General features: G+C 42.4%; 1 protein-coding gene across 6 annotated transcripts in view; it reads left to right on the forward strand.

The window, feature by feature from the left end:
• LOC138983004 (uncharacterized transporter YutK-like) overlaps nucleotides 1-24,002 on the forward strand; it is a 98,451-nt gene that overhangs the window by 60,559 nt on the left and 13,890 nt on the right. For 3 of the 6 annotated variants that reach the window (XM_070356396.1, XM_070356399.1, XM_070356397.1), the window contains 8 exons: nucleotides 9,390-9,560; nucleotides 11,472-11,947; nucleotides 12,518-12,662; nucleotides 14,249-14,440; nucleotides 14,750-14,911; nucleotides 18,453-18,578; nucleotides 21,280-21,410; nucleotides 22,623-22,788. In XM_070356396.1, the coding sequence (XP_070212497.1) occupies nucleotides 9,390-9,560; nucleotides 11,472-11,947; nucleotides 12,518-12,662; nucleotides 14,249-14,440; nucleotides 14,750-14,911; nucleotides 18,453-18,578; nucleotides 21,280-21,410; nucleotides 22,623-22,788 (1,569 nt within the window). The remainder of the gene's footprint in view (nucleotides 1-9,389; nucleotides 9,561-11,471; nucleotides 11,948-12,517; nucleotides 12,663-14,248; nucleotides 14,441-14,749; nucleotides 14,912-18,452; nucleotides 18,579-21,279; nucleotides 21,411-22,622; nucleotides 22,789-24,002) is intronic. The other 3 variants (XM_070356398.1, XM_070356401.1, XM_070356402.1) reach the window with 2 other exon arrangements.

Here is a 24,002-nt window from a genome sequence, read left to right on the forward strand (position 1 = left end):
TTGCGTTTTCTGCACTTGTTTTTTTGTGTGTTTTTTGGTTTTTTTTGACAAATGTAAAAAAAGGTTATAGGGTCGGCCCCGAAAAATAGGTAGGTCGGGTTACCGTAACCACACCTATTTTTTTTTAGGCCTTATTAGAAATGTAAAACAGACAAGATACATTTTTTACAAAAAAAAGAAGAAAAAATATAACAAAAGAATTAGAGGATGTGACAGAGGACGGGAAGGGATTTAACTTTAATTTTTAGCAATATCGAGGAGATATGAGTCGGTAAGGTGGGTATACAGGGGAGGGGGGGGGGGGGGAGTCAGAGAGACGATGACTGTCACAGACTTGCCAATTAAATGTTTCTGCAGCAGCAATAATTTCGTCCAAAGTGTTGTCCAAACTAATCAAGCTGGGATTAGTCATGTGAATACACAGAAAAACCTTAAGCAAGATTCACTCAAGCTTGACTTTCAGTAAAATCGTTAAACAACATCGGTAATCGTTTGTGAACCAAGTGAGTACACAAGTCTGTGGTAATGTAAATGTGCTTAGAGATGCTGTCAGGTAGACAGAGAGACAGACAGACATCATATTATTAGTATTCTACGACAGTCGAAGGTCTGCAGATTGAGAATAATTTACTGGATTAGTTTAAGGCCAAAAAAAAAGAGGTCTGTTTACGGTAACATAGGCCAAAAAAATAGGGTCGGTAGGTCGGGATCTTTTTTTTTTTTTTTCTCCAAAAAACCATATTTTTACGTTATTTTTCTTTTTTTTTTTCTCTCTCTTTTTTTCCCCCAAATGCCAAAAAAAAAGTCTAGGGTCGCGCGAAAAAAATAGGGTCGGTCGGGTTACCGTAAACAGACTATTATTTTTTTTGCCTAATAAGTGAGAGTTGTGACTTTGATCAAACGTGTGGTCGTGTGTATTTTGACAGACACCAAATGTTTAGTATTCTACGAAAGTTGAATGTCTGCAGATTGGGAATGTTTGGCTGAAATAATTTGATAAGTGATATATGTTACACAGATTAACTCTGTCTCTGTGTGCATTTTGACAGGCAGACAGACAGACAGACAGACACTAAATTCTCAGTATTTTACGACAGTCAACGGTGACGTGCGTCACAACACACGTAGTCTCATGAACTGTGAGAATCGCGAAACTGAAGCAAAGTAATTTAGTTTTATCAGAACAGAATGGACTCTCACGGTTCTATAAGGGAAAACCAGTGCAACCAAACCTGAAGTATAAGTTGGCCATTTTCTATTTCACGTCTGCACACAATAAACCTTCACCGAGTTAGCTTTCCCGTCTACAGCTTCGACACTATCTTCGACATAGTCATTTTTGTTAGAGGTTGCATAAAATTATCAGATGGGATCTGGAAGAAAGTATTGTCTGAAATCTTCTCATATTGTTCAGATTTTCACTGACGAATTACAAGTCAGATTTTCCTAACACATTCCAAGGCTTTAGGCTATAGGATATTGCTGACACGTCATACAACTGAAATAAAACTTACCTTGCAAAATGACGTGCTTTAAAGCTTTGGAAACTATGGTCATGTACTTGTTAGCTGTTTTATTTGCTTTTATTGTTGACGTTTTGCACGTCTGCTTTTTACATTTAGTCAAGTTTTGACTAAATGTTTTAACGTAGAGGGGGAATCGAGACGAGGGTCGTGGTGTATGTGCGTGCGTGCGTGCGTGTGTGTGTGTGTGTGTGTGTGTGTGTGTGTGTGTGTGTCTGTGTGTGTGTAGAGCGATTCAGACTAAACTACTGGACCGATCTTTATGAAATTTGACATGAGAGTTCCTGGATACGAAATCCCCAGACGTTTTTTTCATTTTTTTGATAAATGTCTTTTATGACGTCATATCCGGCTTTTCGTGAAAGTTGAGGCAGCACTGTCACGCTCTCATTTTTCAACCAAATTGGTTGAAATTTTGGTCAAGTAATCTTCGACAAAGCCCGGACTTCGGTATTGCATTTCAGCTTGATGGCTTAAAAATTAATTAATGACTTTGGTCATTAAAAATCTGAAAATTGTAAAAAAAAAATAAAAATTTATAAAACGATCCAAATTTACGTTCATCTTATTTTCCATCATTTTCTGATTCCAAATATGTTATATTTGGATTAAAAACAAGCTCTGAAAATTAAATATATAAAAATTATTATCAAAATTAAATTGTCGAAATCAATTCAAAAACACTTTCATCTTATTCCTTGTCGGTTCCTGATTCCAAAAACATATAGATATGATATGTTTGGATTAAAAACACGCTCAGAAAGTTAAAAGAAAGAGAGGTACAGAAAAGCGTGCTATCCTTCTTAGCGCAACTACTACCCCGCTCTTCTTGTCAATTTTTTTTAATGTTATTGTTTGCTTTTGCGAAACATTACGTTTGAAGCGCCAATGTAGTGTCTTGCTTGGAGAGCATTTTGAGATCTCATTTTTAGTGTGGCAGATAAATAACGTTGAAAAGGAACAAGCATGCGCTGCGTGTCAGTTACGCGACACAATGAGAACTTACAACAGGCAAATGTCGATCTATGTCTTAGTCGTATCTAAATACGAACTTACAACAGGCAAATGTCGAGCTATGTCTTAGTCGTATCTAAATACGAACTTAACATGAATTTTGTGTAACCAAGACCCGAGTGACTCTGAGGTTAAAAAAGGGATTCATTTCAGCCGTTCTATGTAACACAGGGACACACTGGTTAATTCTCCTCCACAACAAACAATTGATTTACATGGTAATATATTTTAAGTTGAGGCATTATACAACCAGTTTTTAGTTTCAAGTTATTCATATGTTATGCTTGTATAAAGGGACAAAACAGAAAACCTAATGCTTATTTCATACGCATTCTGTGCCCTTCTTGTTCTTTAGGTGTATATCACTTGAATGACTACTGTATTATTGTTTTATTTAGTAAAATGATACTATTGAAGTATGTGTATGTTGATTGGATTGAGATTATATTCTAAGATAGGCAGAAAGATAGGCAGAAAAGGGTCTACCTGTATTAAAGTAAATTGAATGAAATTTAGTTTCAAGTAAATGCATTTTCCACAAAACTAGACATACGCCTATCCGCTGCAAAAAGGCAAACAAACACAATACAAGTGTTGTTTTGTCATTGTGAAAAGTTTGTGGATTTCACATTTCGCCAATAATTGTTTTTACCATTTAACTATAGCAAAACACAAAATCGAATGAAAGAGTCTTCTCCGGGTGGATCTTTTATGCATTTTCCACTCATGTGTAGTTTCTCTTTGAAAGTATAAACAGAAAGTCAAATGTTAAAGGAGGGACAGCCTTTTTATATTTAGTCAAGTTTTGACTAAATATTTTAACATCGAGGGGGAATCGAAACGAGGGTCGTGGTGTATGTGCGTATGTGTGTGCGTGCGTGCGTGTGTGTGTGTGTGTGTGTAGAGCGATTCAGACTAAACTACTGGACCGATCTTTATGAAATTTGACATGAGAGTTCCTGGGTATGAAATCCCCGAACGTTTTTTTCATTTTTTTGATAAATGTCTTTGATGACGTCATATCCGGCTTTTCGTGAAAGTTGAGGCGGCACTGTCACGCCCTCATTTTTCAACCAAATTGATTGAAATTTTGGTCAAGTACTCTTCAACGAAGCCCGGGGTTCGGTATTGCATTTCAGCTTGGTGGCTTAAAAATTAATTAATGACTTTGGTCATTAAAAATCTGAAAATTGTAAAAAAAAAAAAAAATTTATAAAACGATCCAAATTTACGTTTATCTTATTCTCCATCATTTGCTGATTCCAAAAACACATAAATATGTTATATTCGGATTAAAAACAAGCTCTGAAAATTAAATATATAAAAATTATTATCAATTTTTTTTTTTCGAAATCAATTTAAAAACACTTTCATCTTATTCCTTGTCGGTTCCTGATTCCAAAAATATATAGATATGATATGTTTGGATTAAAAACACGCTCAGAAAGTTAAAACAAAGAGAGGTACAGAAAAGCGTGCTATCCTTCTCAGCGCAACGAATACCCCGCTCTTCTTGTCAATTCCACGTGTTCTGTGAGTTCGACAGCTACTTGACTAAATATTGTATTTTCGCCTTACGCGACTTGTTTTTTATTGCAGTAGTACAACTAAGTATGCAAAAATAAGTTTAATGATAAAGAAACGCTTTGCAACGAAATCGGGTCAATATCATCAAAGCTGCACTTTGTCTTCTTAATATGTCATTCAGATACTGTCAAAAGGACGTGATTGCATTGCAAGTTAAGTTCACCAAAAGTGGGAGAACAACGGGGTTATAAAAGCGCTTTGAACTTCGGATAAGGCGCTATATAAATAAAGAGAATAATAAAATAAACTCTACAAGACCGCATTCAGTGTAATAGAAGCTTCGTCTGTGTGCTAAATGGTGGCCTTAAAAGGTGGTCGTCTACATTTTTGCTTTTTTACATTTAGTCAAGTCAAGTTTTGACTAAATGTTTTAACATAGAGGGGGGGAATCGAGACGAGGGTCGTGGTGTATGTGTGTGTGTGTGTCTGTGTGTCTGTCTGTCTGTCTGTGTGTGTGTGTAGAGCGATTCAGACTAAACTACTGGGCCGATCTTTATGAAATTTGACATGAGAGTTCCTGGGTATGATATCCCCGGACATTTTTTTCATTTTTTTGATAAATACCTTTGATGACGTCATATCCGGCTTTTTGTAAAAGTTGAGGCGGCACTGTCACACCCTCATTTTTCAATCAAATTGATTGAAATTTTGGCAAAGCAATCTTCGACGAAGCCCGGGATTTGGTATTGCATTTCAGCTTGGTGGCTTAAAAACTAATGAGTGAGTTTGGTCATTAAAAATCGGAAACTTGTAATTAAAATTATTTTTTTATTAAACGATCCAAAAACAATTTCATCTTATTCTTCGTCATTTTCTGATTCCAAAAACATATACATATGTTATATTTGGATTAAAAACAAGCTCTGAAAATTAAAAATATAAAAATTATGATCAAAATTAAATTTCCGAAATCGTTTTAAAAACTATTTCATCTTATTCCTTGTCGGTTCCTGATTCCAAAAACATGTAGATATGATATGTTTGGATTAAAAACACGCTCAGAAAGTTAAAACGAAGAGAGGTACAGTAAAGCGTGCTATGAAGCACAGCGCAATCGCTACCGCGCCAAACAGGCTCGTCACTTTCACTGCCTTTTGCACTAGCGGCGGACTACGTTCAGTTTCATTCTGTGAGTTCCACAGCTTGACTAAATGTAGTAATTTCGCCTTACGCGACTTGTTATTCTTGCGCTGCAGAGGTATATATTGATCTCTGATATATCCCCTTTATGCTGATCCGAAGCTTAGAGAAACTTGTAAATGCAGGTTGTCTTGTGTTGTCTTGTGTTGTCTTGTGTTGTCTTGCCCTGTCCTGTCTTTTCTTGTGCGAATTCATTTACCAGCACTATTAACACAATCAAAGTCTGAGAAATTAGAAAAAAAATCAGTCAATCGAAATTTCATTTTTTTGTGTCTTGTGTTGTCTCGGCGTTGACTTTCTGAAGGTTTTCAGTGTTAATCTTTTAGTTTCAGATCGACAGATCATTTGACTAAATGTTTTGATATCGCTTCGAGGGACTCTTATTTTTTTTAAATTTGTTGTTGTTTGTTTGACCCCAGTTGCATGCAGGCTGCTTCAGTCCTTACTTGTTTGCCCTTGTTTTCTTGTTTCCTCTTTTTCACGCGACTCTTATTTCTTTCACTAGCGTGAGAGACGCGGTTTCGCCCGGGCTCTTCTGTCTGTCTATGGCTGTCTGTGTGCGTCTCTCAAACACACACACACACACACACACACACACACACACACACACACACACACACACACGCGCGCGCAGGTAATAAAACATTCTGAGTTCGGTTGAAAAGTGTATGTTTAAAAAGAAAATTTATGAAGTGATGTAAAGAGAAGCATTTATACGCAGACATTCAAACGCACATACCGTGGCTGACACGCATGGAGACGTACAAATACACATTCACACACAGTCATCGTGGCTGAGATGCCTGGCCGCAGGTACACACTTATTAGAAAGAATCCACAATTTGTACGTAAGAGTTTAAAACGCTTAAATGCATGCATTGACAGTCAAAATACATATTCAAAATATATAGATGGATAAAAATAGAACCAATTAATTTAACACATGTATACACAGATATTCACACACAGACACCGTGACTGACACCCATGGAGACGTACAAATACTCATTGACACACACTCACCGTGGCTGAGATGCATGGACGCAGGTACACAGTCATTAGAAAGAATCCACAAATTATACGTAAGAGTTAAAATGGCAGAAATGCATGTATTCTCAGTCAAAATACAAATTTAAACTACATACATGGATAAGAATACAACCGATTAATTTAACACATTTATACGCAGATATTCACACACACACACCGTGACTGACACGCATGGAGACATACAAATACACATTCACACACACTCACCGTGGCTGAGATGCATGGACAGGGATACACACTCATTAGAAAGAATCGAGAAATTAAACGTAAGAGCTAAAATCGCAGAAATGCATGCCTTCACGGTCAAAATACATATTCGAAATATATACATGGGAAAGCATACATACAGAGTACTTCTTGGGGCGATGAATCATTCACACATTGGCGGACACAAACCGTGCAAATGTAAAGAAATGTCGAGAAATTGCAGAGTTTGAAAATTATCCATGGCTTGAAAGGATGAATGATGACTTATAGAGGCGTTGCACTGGGTGTGTTTTGTTCAGTGTTGGAAGACCTCAGGGTACACAATGTTTTTGGTTCAAGACTCTGTGGCCGTTCAGCAACTGCCAACACAGGTGTTGGCAGGGCCCCACCACCATCGGCGCACCGCCAGGTGTTTTTATCCTGCTTTTAAACACTGCCCAAACTCGAGCAGTTGACACCTCCAACCTGGAAGGGCATGCATGTATAGAAAGTTTTTAAACTCCGTCACGCTGCGCTCTCTCGCCCATTGCGACGACAGCCATTATTGGCTACTGCAATGTACTACATCCAGATCCAGATCCAGATCCAGAGAGGGAGAGAGAGAGAGTGTGTGTATGTGTGTGTGTGTGTGTGTGTGTTCGTGAGTGCTTGCGTGTGTGTGTGTGTCACGTGTATGTGTGTGTGTGTGTGTGTGGTCGCCAAAGGTCAGAGACGGGAGGGGGTAGGAAGACTGTGTGTGTGTGTGTGTGTGTGTGTGTGTGTGTGTGTGTGTGTGTGTGTGTTTTTCTCTCTCTGTCTGTCTCTGTCTGTCTGTCTGTCTGTTTGTCTCTCTGTCTGTCTTGTCACATATTGATATTTTAGGACAGAGAGAGCTAATGTGTACGTGTGTGAATTCTCAGAGACATAATACAGAACTAGAATGAATACCCGCTTCGCCGGGTAGCCGGCTTCGCCGGGAAGAAGTACTTAGAGCCGTACGCCGGCTTCGCCGGGTCCGAACAATGGACCCGCCAAGCTTAGGTCCCTCCCAGATTCGTGGAATGGGAACTGCACGAAAATGATTCAGTGGCCATAATGCCATTCCTGACCATACCGAGTCCCATCCTTGTCGACGAATGTAACCGTGTTAATCACCTTTGGAGGCGAACTCCACTCAAACAGGATTGAGCAATTTAGAGGTTATCTCTAAGCCCTTTTGAACTGTTATGGCTTCTCAAAGGAAGGCCAGTACATACAAATACACAAAAGCCGCCAGACCACATCACAAACAGAACTGAACAATCCCCAGGTGTTGCCCACATAGAGAGACACACACACACACACACACACACACACACACACACACACACACACACACACACACAAACACAGAGAAGCCGTATATATAGAGAGATAGATGACAGTGTATTTTTCGCGTGGCTATAAATTGATTCGACCTTTGCACTTTTACAGTGAGGATAATTTACGGGTCCAATTTACGTTCTGGACACTGCGGTGACCTTCTAAAAATAGTAACAGAACGCCGGGAATATCCGAAGATGCCCCACTCATACTATAGTGCACCATACGAAGGAAGGGAGGTAAACGCTGAAAACCTGGAGAAGATAAGGAAGAGTTACTTATAATGGTGAAATGAACACAAAAACCAAAATCGGTTCAGCGCTGCGCGCTGAGAGCACGTGTTGAAATATCTCATCGATGATATTGTGTCCGGGGTGTAGCTGAATACGGTGTCCAAATTTGAAAAAGATCCACCGAGAACTTTGGCGTTGTGATGTGGTGTAGCGGCTTTGGTGTGTCGGTATGGGGGCCCGGGTAGCTGAGGTGGAACCAAAATCGGTTCAGCGCTGCGCGCTGAGAGCACGTGTTGAAATATCGACCAGGTTGTGTCCTGTCCCGGGTCTACCTGAATATGCCCACCAAATTTGAAGCAGATCCATCGAGAACTTTGGCCGTGCATCGCGCACAACCACACACACACACACACACACACACAGACAGACACACAGACAGACAGACAGACACTAGTCGTATATATATATAGAAGCGCGATTGTTGTTTTGAATGATCAAGTGTAGATCTATATGCAATCTGTTTCTGTGTGTGACAAGTGCGTGTAATTCTTTCGAGTGTTTTATCTGTACGAGGGCATGAGAATTCTCTTCAGTTTTGCAATCGTGCTGATACGCCGCGGCTTCGTGCTTTGATCTGAATACTCCGGAATATGACGTGAACCTGCTGAGGGATGCAGACGCGGCTTGTGCTTTGATGTGTTGTAGACGAAATGTAGCCCTTTTAGTAGACATGCAGTGATGACATCGAGATTGCTATAATTCTTTTTTCTTTTAGGGGGTAAGGAAGGGGTTGGTGTGGTGGTGATGGGGGATGATGGGGGTGCTGGGGATGGTGGTTGGGTTGGTGTTGATGATGTAGGGCTAGTGGGAGTGGTAGTTGTGGAGTCGGCGGTGGTGGTGGGAATGGTGGTGGTGGTGGTGGGGGGGTCGGATCTGGGGATTGAAAGGGGGGGGGGGGCAAGTTTACTTTTTTTTTTAGAAGAGCCAAGCCACAACTAAAAGTTTCTCTCTTCGGGGGGGGGGGGGGGGGAGGGGGGGGGGGAGGCGGAGGAGGATTGGAGGGCTGGTAGCGCAGCGGCGTCGGCAGCGGCGGTGGTGGTCAGGAGCACATCTTCACAGTCACAGGAGTGCACATGCACGACATCGTCTTCCTGCCCCCTCCCTTCTCGGAGCTTTGGCGATCACAGACAGACAGACACACACACACACACACACACACAGACAGACACTCTCTTTTATTTATATGTATAGATAGATACCCACCTGCAAATCGAAGCCTCACATCTGTGTGCAGATACAAGAGTCATCTGATGACCACAGCACGACGAAAGAGACAATGTCCAGCCAGAAGGACAGCAAGGACAGCGGTGACCACTGTAACCCCGACTCTATCCAGCTCGTGTCCTTCACGCCCGTACAAAACGGAACACATTCCGATGCCAACCCACCTTTGGATCATTTAAATGTATAGCCACACGCGCCGAGCACAATTCAATTCAATTCAATTCAATTCAATTCTATTCAGTTCTATTCTATTCTATTCTATTCTCTTCTGTTCTATTCTATTCAATGCAATGCAATTCAATGAAATTCAATTCAATTCAATTCAATTCAGTTCAACTAAACTCAACTCAACTCAACTCAACTCAGTTCAATTCAGTTCAATTCAATTCAATTCAATTCAATTCAATTCAGTTCAATTCAATTCAATTCAATTCATTTCAATTCAATTCTATTTATTGTCTAAATGTAAGACCTACATTAAATTGTCTTTTGGCTCCCATGCACACATATTACATCACGTAAAATCACAGTCCTTATAATACACACGAAGCACAAGTTCGATACATTCAAATCACTCACCTCTGCACTCTGCACCTCTGATAGTTTTAGTGTGTGTGCACCTCTGATAGTTTTAGTGTGTGTAGATAAGCTGGGAGACTCGTTAAGTACATTGTATCTTTAATTCTCCTCGTCTAGACGATCTCGTAAATCGTTGTGGATTTGTGTAGGCTTTTACAGGGGATGTAAAAAAGCATTCTTTCATTTCTACACACTACCTACGTCTACTGTCTGGTTGTTTTCCGTATGAGCGAGAGTTACGTTATATCAAGTCTTATATCGCGCGCGTATCTCCAGACTCGGACTCAAGGCGCAGGGATCTATTATTTTATGCCGTGTGAGATGGAATTTTTTTTACACAATACATCACGCATTCACATCGACCAGCAGATCGCGCGCAGCCATTTCGGCGCATATCCTACTTTTCACGGCCTATTATTCCAAGTCACACGGGTATTTTGGTGGACATTTTTTTTTATCTATGCCTATACAATTTTGCCAGGAAAGACCCTTTTGTCAATCGTGGGATCTTTAACGTGCACACCCCAAATGTAGTGTACAACGAAGGGACCTCGGTTTTTCGTCTCATCCAAAAGACTAGCACTTGAACCCAACCACCTAGGTGAGGAAAGGGGGAAGAAAATTGCTAACGCCCTGACCCAGGGTCGAACTCGCAACCTCTCGCTTCCGAGCGCAAGTGCGTTACCACTCGGCCACCCAGTCGTTACCACTCGGCCACCCAGTCGTTACCACTCGGCCACCCAGTCGTTACCACTCGGCCACCCAGTCGTTACCACTCGGCCACCCAGTCGTTACCACTCGGCCACCCAGTCGTTACCACTCGGCCACCCAGTCGTTACCACTCGGCCACCCAGTCCTTTTGTTGTGTTGTGTTTGTGGTTTTTGTTTGTTTGTTGCTGAATTAATTTGGTACCTGATACGAATGTCAACCTGGGAAAATGTATTCACCAAAAAAAGTTCCATTCGGCATAGAAGGCAGACAGGCTGTAGAGGTTTGGTATTTGTCCAAGGGGAAGAATGCTCTCATGCTAAGTGAAACTCTGGTCTGATCTGTGTTGAATACATGATCGTTTACACGGGATGAAAGTTGGCTTTGATTGGCAACAGATACATGGAAGAGCAACTCACCAGCCGTTGAGATTCCTGTGACAAATAAACAAACAAAAAACAACAAAGACAGGAAGAAGAACAAGAAGGAGAAGATAGTTGTAAAATCGCACAAATACTACCGCACCCAGTATAAGAAATTAAGACCAAATCAAATACGGTGTCGCAAAGAACGAACAAACAAACAAACAAACAACAACAACATCAACAACAACAACAACATCAACATCAACAACAACAACAACAACAACAACAACAACATCAAAAACTAACAAACACATGAAAATTCACCAGAGGGAAATAAAGATACGAGTACAAAATGTTGACACTTGCACACAAACTGGAAATCACTATTGTATGTACCATTAAGTGTCGTTGACAGACAGTTCTCTTTGTTTATGTTAAGCCCGTCTTCAAAGATGGACACACCGAAATCAACATGGAGGACGGTCACATCCAAGTCCCAGACTCCACAGCAGAGAACACGCAACAACCAGACGACATTCCTTCCAAACCAGACATCGACAACATCGACATCATCAACCCTACCCTTCAACCACCACAACCACCAACGCTCTGCTTTCTCTACCGCTTCAACCGACTCATCAGGCGATTCTTCTCTCTTCGCTGGGGCACCGTAAAAACTGTGATACTCGTGGTGCTTCTCATCGGCTACTTGGCCTTTTTCTGTTACTGCATGTACTACAACTTCGGGGACGAACCTTCAGTGAGGCTTCTCGTGGGAACGATCATAGGGGTGCTGGTGATAGTGTGGAAATCGGGTAAGAAATTCTGGAGGTGTCCGTGTTCGCTGACTGTGGCAAGAGACATCTTTGACGAGGAAAGTCCACGAGGGACAAAGCTGAGGAAGATCATCCGATGGTGAGTGTTTTGAAGATCGTGTGGCGATGATTGTTTTGCGTATAGGTTCAGTCAACGGTGGTATCTGTGATGAAAGGACATGTGCAAACTTGGGACCAGGCGAAAGTGTCCCTGCAGTACAGGTAGGTATACTTTGGTTAAGATAATAGACAAATGGACTACAGAAAGTGTCCTTTCTTGAGATGTTAGCTCTTACCGAAGGGGCATGACACCCCAGATACCACTGTATTAGCAGTCAGGATGAGACTGGGTAAGTGGTATAGTGGTAATGTCTAATGTAAAGCGCCATGAGACTGCCATTTGGCGGTGAACAGCGCTATCAAAGAATGTTTTATTATTATTATTATTATCTTGTAGCAATGTTGTGTTTGTATTCAAGGATGTCGTTTGGCGTCGGTTCTTGGCGAAACACAGAAACGCCGAAACTTGTTTCAAATTGTTGAAAACTTTGCCGTAATTTCGACAGAATTGCCGAACTTTTTCAAGATTGGGAAAGGTGACGCCAAGCAAAGCCAAAGCATCCCCAAATCGCAGAATCTGTTACGACCAGTTTGGCATACTGATTTGCAGGTCACTGTACGTCCTGTCAGTGGGAGGAGCAGTGGTCATCTTGGTGATTGACGTGGCCATGAAGCGACCTGAGAACTTCATCTGTCTGGCAGGCGTGGCCATTCTCATCATACTTTGCTTCTTTATCTCCACTGAGCCTGAAAAGGTAAGACTTACCTGGAGGAGGGGGGGGGGGGCGGGGGGAGGGAGTGACGGAGAAAGGGGGGAGGGGCATGGCCATTCTTATCGTCCTTTGTTGTTTAATTGTTTCTTTATCTCCACTGAGCCTGAAAAGGCAAGAATTACCTGGAGGAGGTGTGGGGGGGGGGGGGGGGGGGGGGGAGGGGGGAGTGACGGAGAAAGGGGCGAGGGGCATGGCCATTCTTATCGTCCTCTGTTGTTTGTTGAGCCTGAAAAGGTAAGAGGGTCGATCGTTCTATTAATGTACCATTACTGGGGGGGGGGGGGGGGGGGGAAACCACATCCTAGTCTTGTTAACACTTGCGATATATGTGGGATTAGTGCTGTGGGAACAACAGGAATAAAGTTGTAATATTACTTCTGAGGTGAGTGTCGTGTTTACTTTCTGCCTACAAAATCGGCTGACGAGCTGGGCTAAAAATAGCACGACGTCATTGACATTCAAAGGGTGAAATTGTGAATGGGCACGGACCAGGTAATTGACAAAACTTGACAAAAATATCTGTCTAAAATGTTTAAATAAGTTACCATAAAAAGTTAATGAAATTAAACGGTCGATATGAAAGTAAACGAGGTCTATTCATTGGGAAGACACTTCTATATTATAAAGTTCGTATTTATCTCTTTTTATATTTAGTCAAGTTTTGACTAAATATTTTAACATCGAGGGGGAATCGAAACGAGGGTCGTGGTGTATGTGTGTGTGTGTGTGTGTGTGTGTGTGTGTGTGTAGAGCGATTCAGACCAAACTACTGGACCGATCTTTATGAAATTTTACATGAGAGTTTCTGGGAATGATATCCCCGGACGTTTTTTTCTTTTTTTCGATAAATACCTTTGATGGCGTCATATCCGGCTTTTTGTAAAACTTGAGGCGGCACTGTCACACCCTCATTTTTCAATCAAATTGATTGAAATTTTGGCCAAGCAATCTTCGACGAAGGCCGGACTTCGGTATTGTATTTCAGCTTGGTGGCCTAAAAATTAATTAATGACTTTGGTCATTAAAAATCTGAAAATTGTAAAAAAAGAAAATAATTATAAAACGATCCAAATTTACGTTCATCTTATTCTTCATCATTTTCTGATTCCAAAAACATATAAATATGTTATATTTGGATTAAAAACAAGCTCTGAAAATTAAAAATATAAAAATTATGATTAAAATTAAATTGTCGAAATCAATTTAAAAACAATTTCATCTTATTTCTTGTCGGTTCCTGATTCCAAGAACATATAGATGTGATATGTTTGGATTAAAAACACGCTCAGAAAGTTAAAACGAAGAGAGGTACAGAAAAGCGTGCTATCCTTCTCAGCGCAACTACAACCCCGCTCTTCTTGTCAATTTCACTGCCTTTGCCACGAGCGGTGGACTGATGATGCTACGAGTATACGGTCTTGCTGAAAAATTGCATTGCGTTCAGTTTCATTCTGTGAGTTCGACAGCTACTTGACTAAATGTTGTATTTTCGCTTAACGCGACTTGTTCTTTCTTTCTTTTATTTTCTCAGAGCTAACTAACTTTTTGTCCCTGTTTGTTGACAACAGATCAACTGGCATTCCGTGTTTTGGGGCATGAGCTTACAGTTCTGGTTCGCCGTGCTGATCAGGAAGACTGAGTTCGGGTCAGCGGCCTTTGAGTGGCTGGCAAACCGCTTCGTCGAGTTCCTCAAGTACACGGACAAAGGGTCCGAGGCTGTGTTCGGGGCCACCTACTTGGACCATCGCTTTGTTTTTGCGGTTTGTTTGTTTGTTTGCTTGTGTTCGTGTGTGTGGTTTTTGTTGTTGTTCGGTTTTATGTTCAGTACACCCTTAAATCAGTAGAAAATATAACACATGCACGCACACACGTACGTTCCTAACGCGGCATGCACGCACGCACGCACGCACGCACGCACGCATATGTACACACACACACACACACACAAACATACACACATGCACACACACACACACACACACACACACACACACACACACACACACACACACACACACACACACACCACGTCTCTGTTTGTTTATAATTTGTTATTTAAATATTTTCAGTTGATGCCAACCTTGATATTCTTCAACGCTGTGATCAGCATGTTGTACTACCTGGGAGCGGTTCAGGTGTTCATCGCCACGTTCGGCAAGTTCCTCAGCTTCTGCATCGGCACCAGCCCCATAGAGTCCGTCAATGCTGCCGCCAACCTCTTCCTCACGCTCGTGAGTCCAAGTCTTTGGTTTAAACAGTTTTCATTCACTCAATTACAAATAACAATGCCGCATACAATCAATGGGCGGTTCTGGTGAGGTTATGCCCCCTCTTTCTTTCGGCTGGTAACTGGCGCCACCTCGCGGCAAGATCACACGAGAAAGGAAAAAACCTTGCATTGGTCCCAAATAGCATATCGGTTTGGTAACAGTTCGTGTGTAAATCGTGCATTTTATACGGTAAACAGACAATGGTCGGTGCTGGTAAGGTTATGTATGACCCCTCTTTCTTTCGGCTGGTAACTGGCGCCACCTCGCGGCAAGATCAAACGAGAAAGGAAAAAACAAACTTGCATTGGTCCCAAATAGCATATCGGTTTGGTAACAGTTCGTGTGAAAGTCGTGCATTTTATACGGTAAACAGACAATGGTCGGTTCTGGTGAGGTTATGCCCCTTCTTTCTTTCGGCGGGTAACTGGTGCCACCTCGCGGCAAGGAGTTGTCTCGCGTTATCACCCCAGAAGCGCTCATTAAACTAATGGAGCACAACAAGCTACGCTGATGAACGTGAGTGAGTCCAAGTCTTTACAGCGATGGAAGGCCTACGCCGCCTCGTTGAAGATTGGTATGCGACCAATCGGAGGGATAAGGCGTCCGCCCCGTGATCGGGAGGTCGTGGGTTCGAACCCCGGCCGGGTCATACCTAAGACTTTAAAATTGGCAATCTAGTGGCTGCTCCGCCTGGCGTCTGGCATTATGGGGTTAGTGCTAGGACTGGTTGGTCCGGTGTCAGAATAATGTGACTGGGTGAGACACGAAGCCTGTGCTGCGACTTCTGTCTTGTGTGTGACGCACGTTATATGTCAAAGCAGCACCGCCCTGATATGTGACCCTCCACCACGGAATGGGTCGCATGTCACCTTTGCATGATTTTCATATTTTTACATTGTCCGAAAGAGTTTTTGATGCTCTATCCAGTGGTGAAAACCGTTTTAGAAAAGAGCACAAACTGTTTGAGTTATAAGCCTGTGACTAAGGTGACCCCCACACTGTTACCAGACACTCCCCGGACTTATATTAATTAAGCCTAGCGCAGAACGGTGCGAGGTGACATGCGACTCATTCCGTGGTGGAGGGTCACATATGGCCCTTTGTGGTCGGCTGGGCGTTAAGCAAACAAACAAATAAATGAATAAATCGGAGGGATTGTCTCATCCCATGTAAGACCCTGGCCAGATCTGAGATGATGAGGCCAACGGCTTTCACGAGAAGGAGTGTGCCTTTAACTACTTTAAACTAGCGAACGTTCTCTTCTTCTAGAGAAATAAAAATCCAAATAAACAGCAACTCAACAGTACGCATAGAATGGTCCACGGACATGTATTTCATCCCAGAAAGCTCAGTTTCCTAACTGTACACCAAAATAGATATCTAACCCTAACCCTTGTAACTATTATAAATTATACCCTCAAAGGCCCACTAGCTAGCACTCCGCTTCCTGCAAAACAGTAATGCTCGCCCCACTGTCTCAGATCTGGTCAGGCTTTAACATAATATGGGGTAAGACCATCCGCCACTTGGTCATATATCAAAAATCAACACCCCGACTGCTTGCTGTGGTGAGTTGGACATTTTGATGAATTAATTTCCAAAAGAGGCATCAGTGCCTTTTACGAAATGAATTCTTGAAAAAAAAATCCCACTGACACTGTGCACAGACTGTTGACACTTAGTATGTGACCAAGTGGAAGGATGGCCTTATTCCATGTTAAAGCCTGACACGGTCTGAGACCGGCACGGTTGGCCTAGTGGTAAGGCGTCCGCCCCGTGATCGGGAGGTCGTGGGTTCGAACCCCGGCCGGGTCATACCTAAGACTTTAAAATTGGCAATCTAGTGGCTGCTCCGCCTGGCGTCTGGCATTATGGGGTTAGTGCTAGGACTGGTTGGTCCGGTGTCAGAATAATGTGACTGGGTGAGACATGAAGCCTGTGCTGCGACTTCTGTCTTGTGTGTGGCACACGTTAAATGACGGAAAATGTCAAAGCAGCACCGCCTTGATATGGCCCTTCGTGGTCGGCTGGGCGTTAAGCAAACAAACAAACAAACACGATCTAAGACGGTGAGGCGAAATCTTTTCACGAAGCGGAGTGGGTCTTTAAGGGGATAGTTACCAGGTGCGTATCTATTTTGGTGTATAGTTTTTGGACGGGCGCAGTGGCGTGGTGGTAAGACGTCGGCCTCCTAATCGGGAGGTCGCGAGTTCGAATCCCGGTCGCTGCCGCCTGGTGGGTTAAGAGTGGAGATTTTTCCGATCTCCCAGGTCAACTTATGATGTGCCGACCTGCTAGTGACTTAACCCCCTTCGTGTGTACACGCAAGCACAAGACCAAGTGCGCACGGAATAGATCCTATAAACCATGTCAGAGTTCGGTGGGTCATAGAAACACGAAAATACCCAGCATGCTTCCTCTGAAAGCGGCGTATGGCTGCCTAAATGGCGGGGTAAAAACGGTCATACACGTAAATTTCAGCACATGAACGCAGAAGAAGAAGAAGAAGGAGGTGTATAGTTTGGAAACTCGGTGCTTTCTGGGACGAAATACATGTCTATGGACCATTCTGTGCGTACTGTTAATGTTGAGTTGCTGTTTATTAGGATTTTTATTTCTTTAGAAGAAGAGAACGTTTGCTAGTTTAAAATGCTTACACTCCTTCTGGTGAAAAGCTTAAAGGCACGTACACTCCTTCTGGTGAAAAGCTTAAAGGCACGTACACTCCTTCTGGTGAAAAGCTTAAAGGCACGTACACTCCTTCTGGTGAAAAGCTTAAAGGCACGTACACTCCTTCTGGTGAAAAGCTTAAAGGCACGTACACTCCTTCTGGTGAAAAGCTTAAAGGCACGTACACTCCTTCTGGTGAAAAGCTTAAAGGCACGTACACTCCTTCTGGTGAAAAGCTTAAAGGCACGTACACTCCTTCTGGTGAAAAGCTTAAAGGCACGTACACTCCTTCTGGTGAAAAGCTTAAAGGCACGTACACTCCTTCTGGTGAAAAGCTTAAAGGCACGTACACTCCTTCTCGTGAAAACCGTTCGCTTCACCATCTCAGATCTGGCCAGAATCTTACATGGGATGAGACCAATCCTCCGATTTGTCACGGAATACAATTCAACAGCTTGGATATATATATATATATACTCTCTGTGCTCAGAGGGATTTGTTTGGAGGAATTAATTTTGTAAAGGTCACTGGTGTTTTTTTTGTAAAGAAATAATTGCGTAAAACAACTCACTACATCAAGCAAGCAAGGTGTTAGGTTTTGGTATATGATGGGTGGATGGTCTTATCGTATTAATAAAAATAAAAAAAAAAGCCTTTCCAGATCTAAAGGGTGAGCCGAACTGTTTTCACGAGAAAACTCGTGGCTTTAAGTACTTTAAAATTGCAAACGTTCTCTTCTTCTAGAGAGATAAAATACTGTGACTTTAATTTGCATTTTCCCAGCAGCCTGAAACACCAGTGTAACCTACGTATTCTTTCCTGTGTCCAACAGTCGGAGGCGCCGATCCTGATCAAGCCCTTCATGCAGGATTTAACGCAGTCGGAACTCTTCGCCGTCATGACGGGAGGCTTTGCCAGCATTGCGGGGTCGCTGCTCTGGGCTTTTTCTGCTTATGGGGTAAGGATTTTCACTTTTGTGGACTAGCTGTAATCGTTATGCATGTGTCGAACATATTTAACAGTTGTCCTTAAAGTGCACACACGCACGCACGCACGCACGCATGCACGTACGCACGCACACACGCACGCACGCACGCACGCACGCACGCACACACACACACACAAACATACACACACACACACACTGACACACACACACACACACACACACACACACACACAATGTGTTTGTTCCTGTGGACGTGGAATGAGGACGTCAGGTATGGAGGGAAGAAGGGAGAAAATCGAGAATTCTTCCATGCAGGGAATGCGGCAAATAATTCCGGGTTACTTCCCTTGTATTAACATAAGCCGCTTGTCCCGATCCTGTTTTGCTTCTTCCATGCGTGTTATTATTATATAGTTGCTTACTCTCGGTAACAGGTCAACGAATACTACACACATTATAAGACCCAGAGGGATATTTTCTTCTTCGTGAATGTGCAACTAATCTGTGCGTTATTGAAGTCTGTTCTTCGCAGAGAACGTAACATTTTGGCTGTTATGAAAATAAGCTCATTAAATTTTGAGACCCTATGGTACTTGAATGTTTGTGCATTTTTTTGCTCTGTATTGCTCTTAAAATCGATAGTAGACAATCAGACCACTGTGATTATGCGAGTGAAATAATTTTTACGGCATGGATGGTAATTTTAATTGTTTCTTCAAAAAACCTACTGACAAATAGCAAAGTTACACCCCTCAGCAAGGCCTCACTTTCAATGCTAGTGTAAATATATAACTTTTTTCCCAACAGTAAATTCCTTTCCAACGCATATTTCTCACTTGCAAACGACGGTGTCCGCTGAATTGGACGTGGTTACCTGGTGACCCAATTGTGCGTGAAGCTTGATAGAAGAACGGGCTTGCTATATACAATGTTGTAGTCTTTATGAAAACCTAATTAATATGCCTTCACGAAAAATTATTTCATTTGAAGACAGGGTATTGGTCCGCTTAATAAAAAGATATTTATCGAAAATCCAAGCCACAGGAAAAACGTGTTGGAAAAGACATAATAAGACAAACCAAGGACTAAGGTACCTAAAAAGATCCATACTGATATAAATGTAGGCGTCAAAAATACAAGCCTCTGAACAAAAGTGTTAGAAAACAGATGCGTACAAACAAGTACCAAGATGCCTCAAATCAAATGGTCTATACTGACGTTTAATTGCAGGCGCCCATCAACCTGTCAGTATAATTGCAGGCGCCAACCAACCTGTTACTGACATAATTGCAGGCGCCAATCAACCTGTTACTGACTGGGCGGGGATGTAGCTCAGTTGGTAGCGCGCTGGATTTGTATTCAGTTGGCCGCTGTCAGCGTGAGTTCGATCCCAGGTTCGGCGGAAATTTATTTCACAGAGTCAACTTTGTGTGCAGACTCTCTTCGGTGTCCGAACCTCCCCCCGTGTACACTACATTGGGTGTGCACGTTAAAGATCCCACGATTGACAAAAGGGTCTTTCCTGGCAAAATTGCTTAGGCACAGTTAATAATTGTCTACCTATACCCGTGTGACTTGGAATAATAGGCCGTGAAAGGTAAATATGCGCCGAAATGGCTGCAATCTACTGGCCGTATAAAATTTCATCTCACACGGCATCACTGCAGAGCGCCTAGAACTGTACCCACGGAATATGCGCGATATAAGACTCATTGATTGATTGATTGATTGTATAATTGCAGGCGCCAATCAAACTGTTACTGACATAATTGCAGGCGCCATTAACCTGTTACTGACATAATTGCAGGCGCCAATCAACCTGTTACTGACGTATACTTGCGGACGCCAATCAACCTCTTACTGACGTATAATTGCAGGCGCCAATCAACCTGCTACTGACATAATTGCAGGCGCCAATCAAACTGTTACTGACATAATTGCAGGCGCCAATCAAATTGTTACTGACGTATAATTGCAGGCGCCAATCAAATTGTTACTGACGTATAATTGCAGGCGCCAATCAAATTGTTACTGACGTATAATTGCAGGCGCCAATCAAACTGTTACTGACGTATAATTGCAGGCGCCAATCAAATTGTTACTGACGTATAATTGCAGGCGCCAATCAAATTGTTACTGACGTTTAATTGCAGGCGCCCATCAACCTGTCAGTATAATTGCAGGCGCCAACCAACCTGTTACTGACGTATACTTGCGGACGCCAATCAAACTTACTGACATAATTGCAGGCGCCAATCTACCTGTTACTGACATAATTGCAGGCGCCAATCAACCTGTTACTGACATAATTGCAGGCGCCAATCAAACTGTTACTGACATAATTGCAGGCGCCAATCAACCTGTTACTGACATATAATTTCAGGCGCCTATCAACCTGTTACTGACATATAATTTCAGGCGCCTATCAACCTGTTACTGACGTATACCGGTAATTTCAGGCGCCTATCAACCTGTTACTGACATATAATTTCAGGCGCCTATCAACCTGTTACTGACGTATAATTGCAGGCGCCAATCAAACTGTTACTGACGTATACCGGTAATTTCAGGCGCCCATCAACCTGTTACTGACGTATAATTGCAGGCGCCAATCAACCTGTTACTGACGTATAATTTCAGGCGCCCATCAACCTGTTACTGACGTATAATTGCAGGCGCCAATCAACCTGTTACTGACGTATAATTTCAGGCGCCAATCAACCACATCTTGACGGCCAGTGTCATGTCGGCCCCCGCCGCCCTGGCCTTCGCCAAGCTGCTCTACCCTGACGAGAAGAAACCCACGATCAAGGCTGAGGATGCCTACAAGGTCGACGCCGGGTATGGCGTGGTAGCTAGATGCGCGTGTTCATTGTTGTTGTTGTTGTTGTTGTTGTTGTTGTTGTTGTTGTTGTTGTTGTTGTTGTTGTTGTTGTTGTTGTTGTTGTTGTTGTTGTTGGTGTCGTCGTCGTCGTCCTCCTCCTCCCCCTCCTCCTCCATCATCATCATCATCATCATCATCATCATCATCATCATCATCATCATCATCATCATCATTAACAACAGCAACAACAAGCAACAATCAACCTTAGCTTTCCTTTGTCTAACTCTATGCTTGGTTTGTGTTGATTTTATTTGAGTATTTCATAGTCGTATCAGCATTGTACATATTGACATCATGACTGTCATGCTACATTTCATCTGTCTGCATGAGGCACGTACGATACGTAATATCATTAGCGTTCGCCTGAGTTTGTGTCCTCATTGTTTTCCCTGTTATTGTTCAAAGTGAATATACTCTTGTTTTATTAAGGCTCACTCCATCTCGTGAAAACAGTTCGGCTCACCGTCTCAGACCTGGCCAGGCTTTAACATGAAATAAGACCACCCCTCCACTTTGTCACATACCAAAATTCAAGACCGTGACTGCTTACTGTGCATTTTACGAAATTAATTATATACAAATGCCGGTGTGCACAGAGAGAGTACCCATGCTGTTCATTTTTGACTCACCTGAGTAATTGGTGAGTATTAGGATTCATATGTCTCCGTCTGTATGGTCCGGCCATGGACAAAAAACTTAACGTTGAGGTTATCTCAGATGTTTTTCAAGCTAGATCTCTGAAACTTTGTACACTTTTAGGGTTTGATGATCTCACAAAAGTGACCCCAGTTTGGTTGACCCTCGTCAAAGTTTTGAGTCACAGCGGGGTCATGTTCGTTTCATAAAAACTTACCATTGAGGTTATCTCGGATGTTTTTGAAGCTATAGAGCTTTGATACTATGCACACTTCTCGGGTAATGGAATCCTCCTTTTAAGACTTACAAAACTCTCATGGACATGACGAAGGAGAGTCGTATAAAGCATTTGCTTTTCTGTTTGTATGTGACCAAGTTGAGGGATGGTGTTATATTCCATGTAAAAAGCCCAACCAGTTCTGAAATGGTTAGACGAACTGTTTTCACGAGGCGGGGTGGGTCTTATAACAAACACCAGTTTCTCTCCTTAACTCCTTTTTGCATGTTCAACAATGCCCAACTCTACATTGCAGTCAAGGCAGCTTGCTGGGCTCCCTGTCTGCTGGCGCCAAAGTCGGACTGACGATGGCGGGCTACGTGGTCATCAACCTCCTCATCTACGTGGCCCTCTTGGAGTTCCTCGACCAGACCTTGCTCTGGTTCACCGAGCGTGCTGGTGTGGAGGGCTTCACCTTCTCTGTAAGAATGGAACTATTCCCTCTCCTTGTTCCTCCGATAACAAATTTTTTTAAGTCTTCGCTTTAATTTGGTTATAATCTGGTTTAGTAGCTCCCTTTAATGGTAATCGTATCAGAGCAAAGCCTGTCGATAAATCCATTTTTGATCCTATCGCGTACAAAGTCGCATCAGCAAAGGTTCGGTACTAAATCAAATGGATGTGACAAGATTCAACTTCCTCTTTCATCAAAACACATACGATAAAGGGCGTCGTGTTTTCGTCACATCAACAGAGTATGACTGCCAAAATGGCGGGGGAGGGGGGGTAGTAGTGGGTTGGGGGGGGGGTGGGGGGGGCTGTGGCCGCAGACGTGACGTAAGATCACACTCGTGCAAACCACGAGTGTACATGGGTGTTCCCCAAGATTGCAGAAGAAGAAGAGGAAGAAGAATAAGAAGAAAATAATATCCTTATATCTACCAGTAAAAAAAAGTATAGATACCTCGCTGCAGCCAATATGGCTCCATGTGCTTGATTTTGCACTTACTTTTGCAAAAAACAGAAAGATGGCAAATACGATGTTTGGCGGGTTGTTGCCAGATCGGCTTTTGTGTCGGTCGGAAAGGAGCATACAGTATACTGTTTCATCCTTATCGTTCGAGGCCGGAGGCCGAGGTTAGTTAAAATACAAGTCGCGTAAGGCGAAATTATCAATCAATCAATCAATATGAGGCTTATATCGCGCGTATTCCGTGGGTACAGTTCTAAGCGCAGGGATTTCTTTATTTTTTAATTTTTTAAAATTTTTATGCAATTCATATCGCGCACATATTCAAGGCGCAGGGATTTATTGATGCATTTAGTCAAGCTGTCGAACTCACAGAATGAAACTGAACGCACTGCATTTTTTCACCAAGACCGTATAGCAGTCTTCCGCTCGGGGAAAAGGCAGTGAAATTAACAAGCCAGTACAGCGCGGTAGTGGTTGCGCTGAGCAGGATAGCACGCTTTTCTGTATCTCTATTCTTTTTAACTTTCTGAGCTTGTTTTTAATCAAAACATAACAGATCTATATTTTTTTTGAATCAGGAACCGACAAGGAATAAGATGAAATGGTTTTTAAATCGATTTCGGAAATTTAATTTTAATCATACTTTTTCTTTTTCTTTTCTGAGCTTGTTTTTAATCCGAATATAACATTTCGATATGTTTTTGGAATCAACAAATGATGAAC

Source organism: Littorina saxatilis, linkage group LG12, assembly GCF_037325665.1.
Source record: "Littorina saxatilis isolate snail1 linkage group LG12, US_GU_Lsax_2.0, whole genome shotgun sequence".
Taxonomy (NCBI): Eukaryota; Metazoa; Mollusca; class Gastropoda; order Littorinimorpha; family Littorinidae; genus Littorina; species Littorina saxatilis.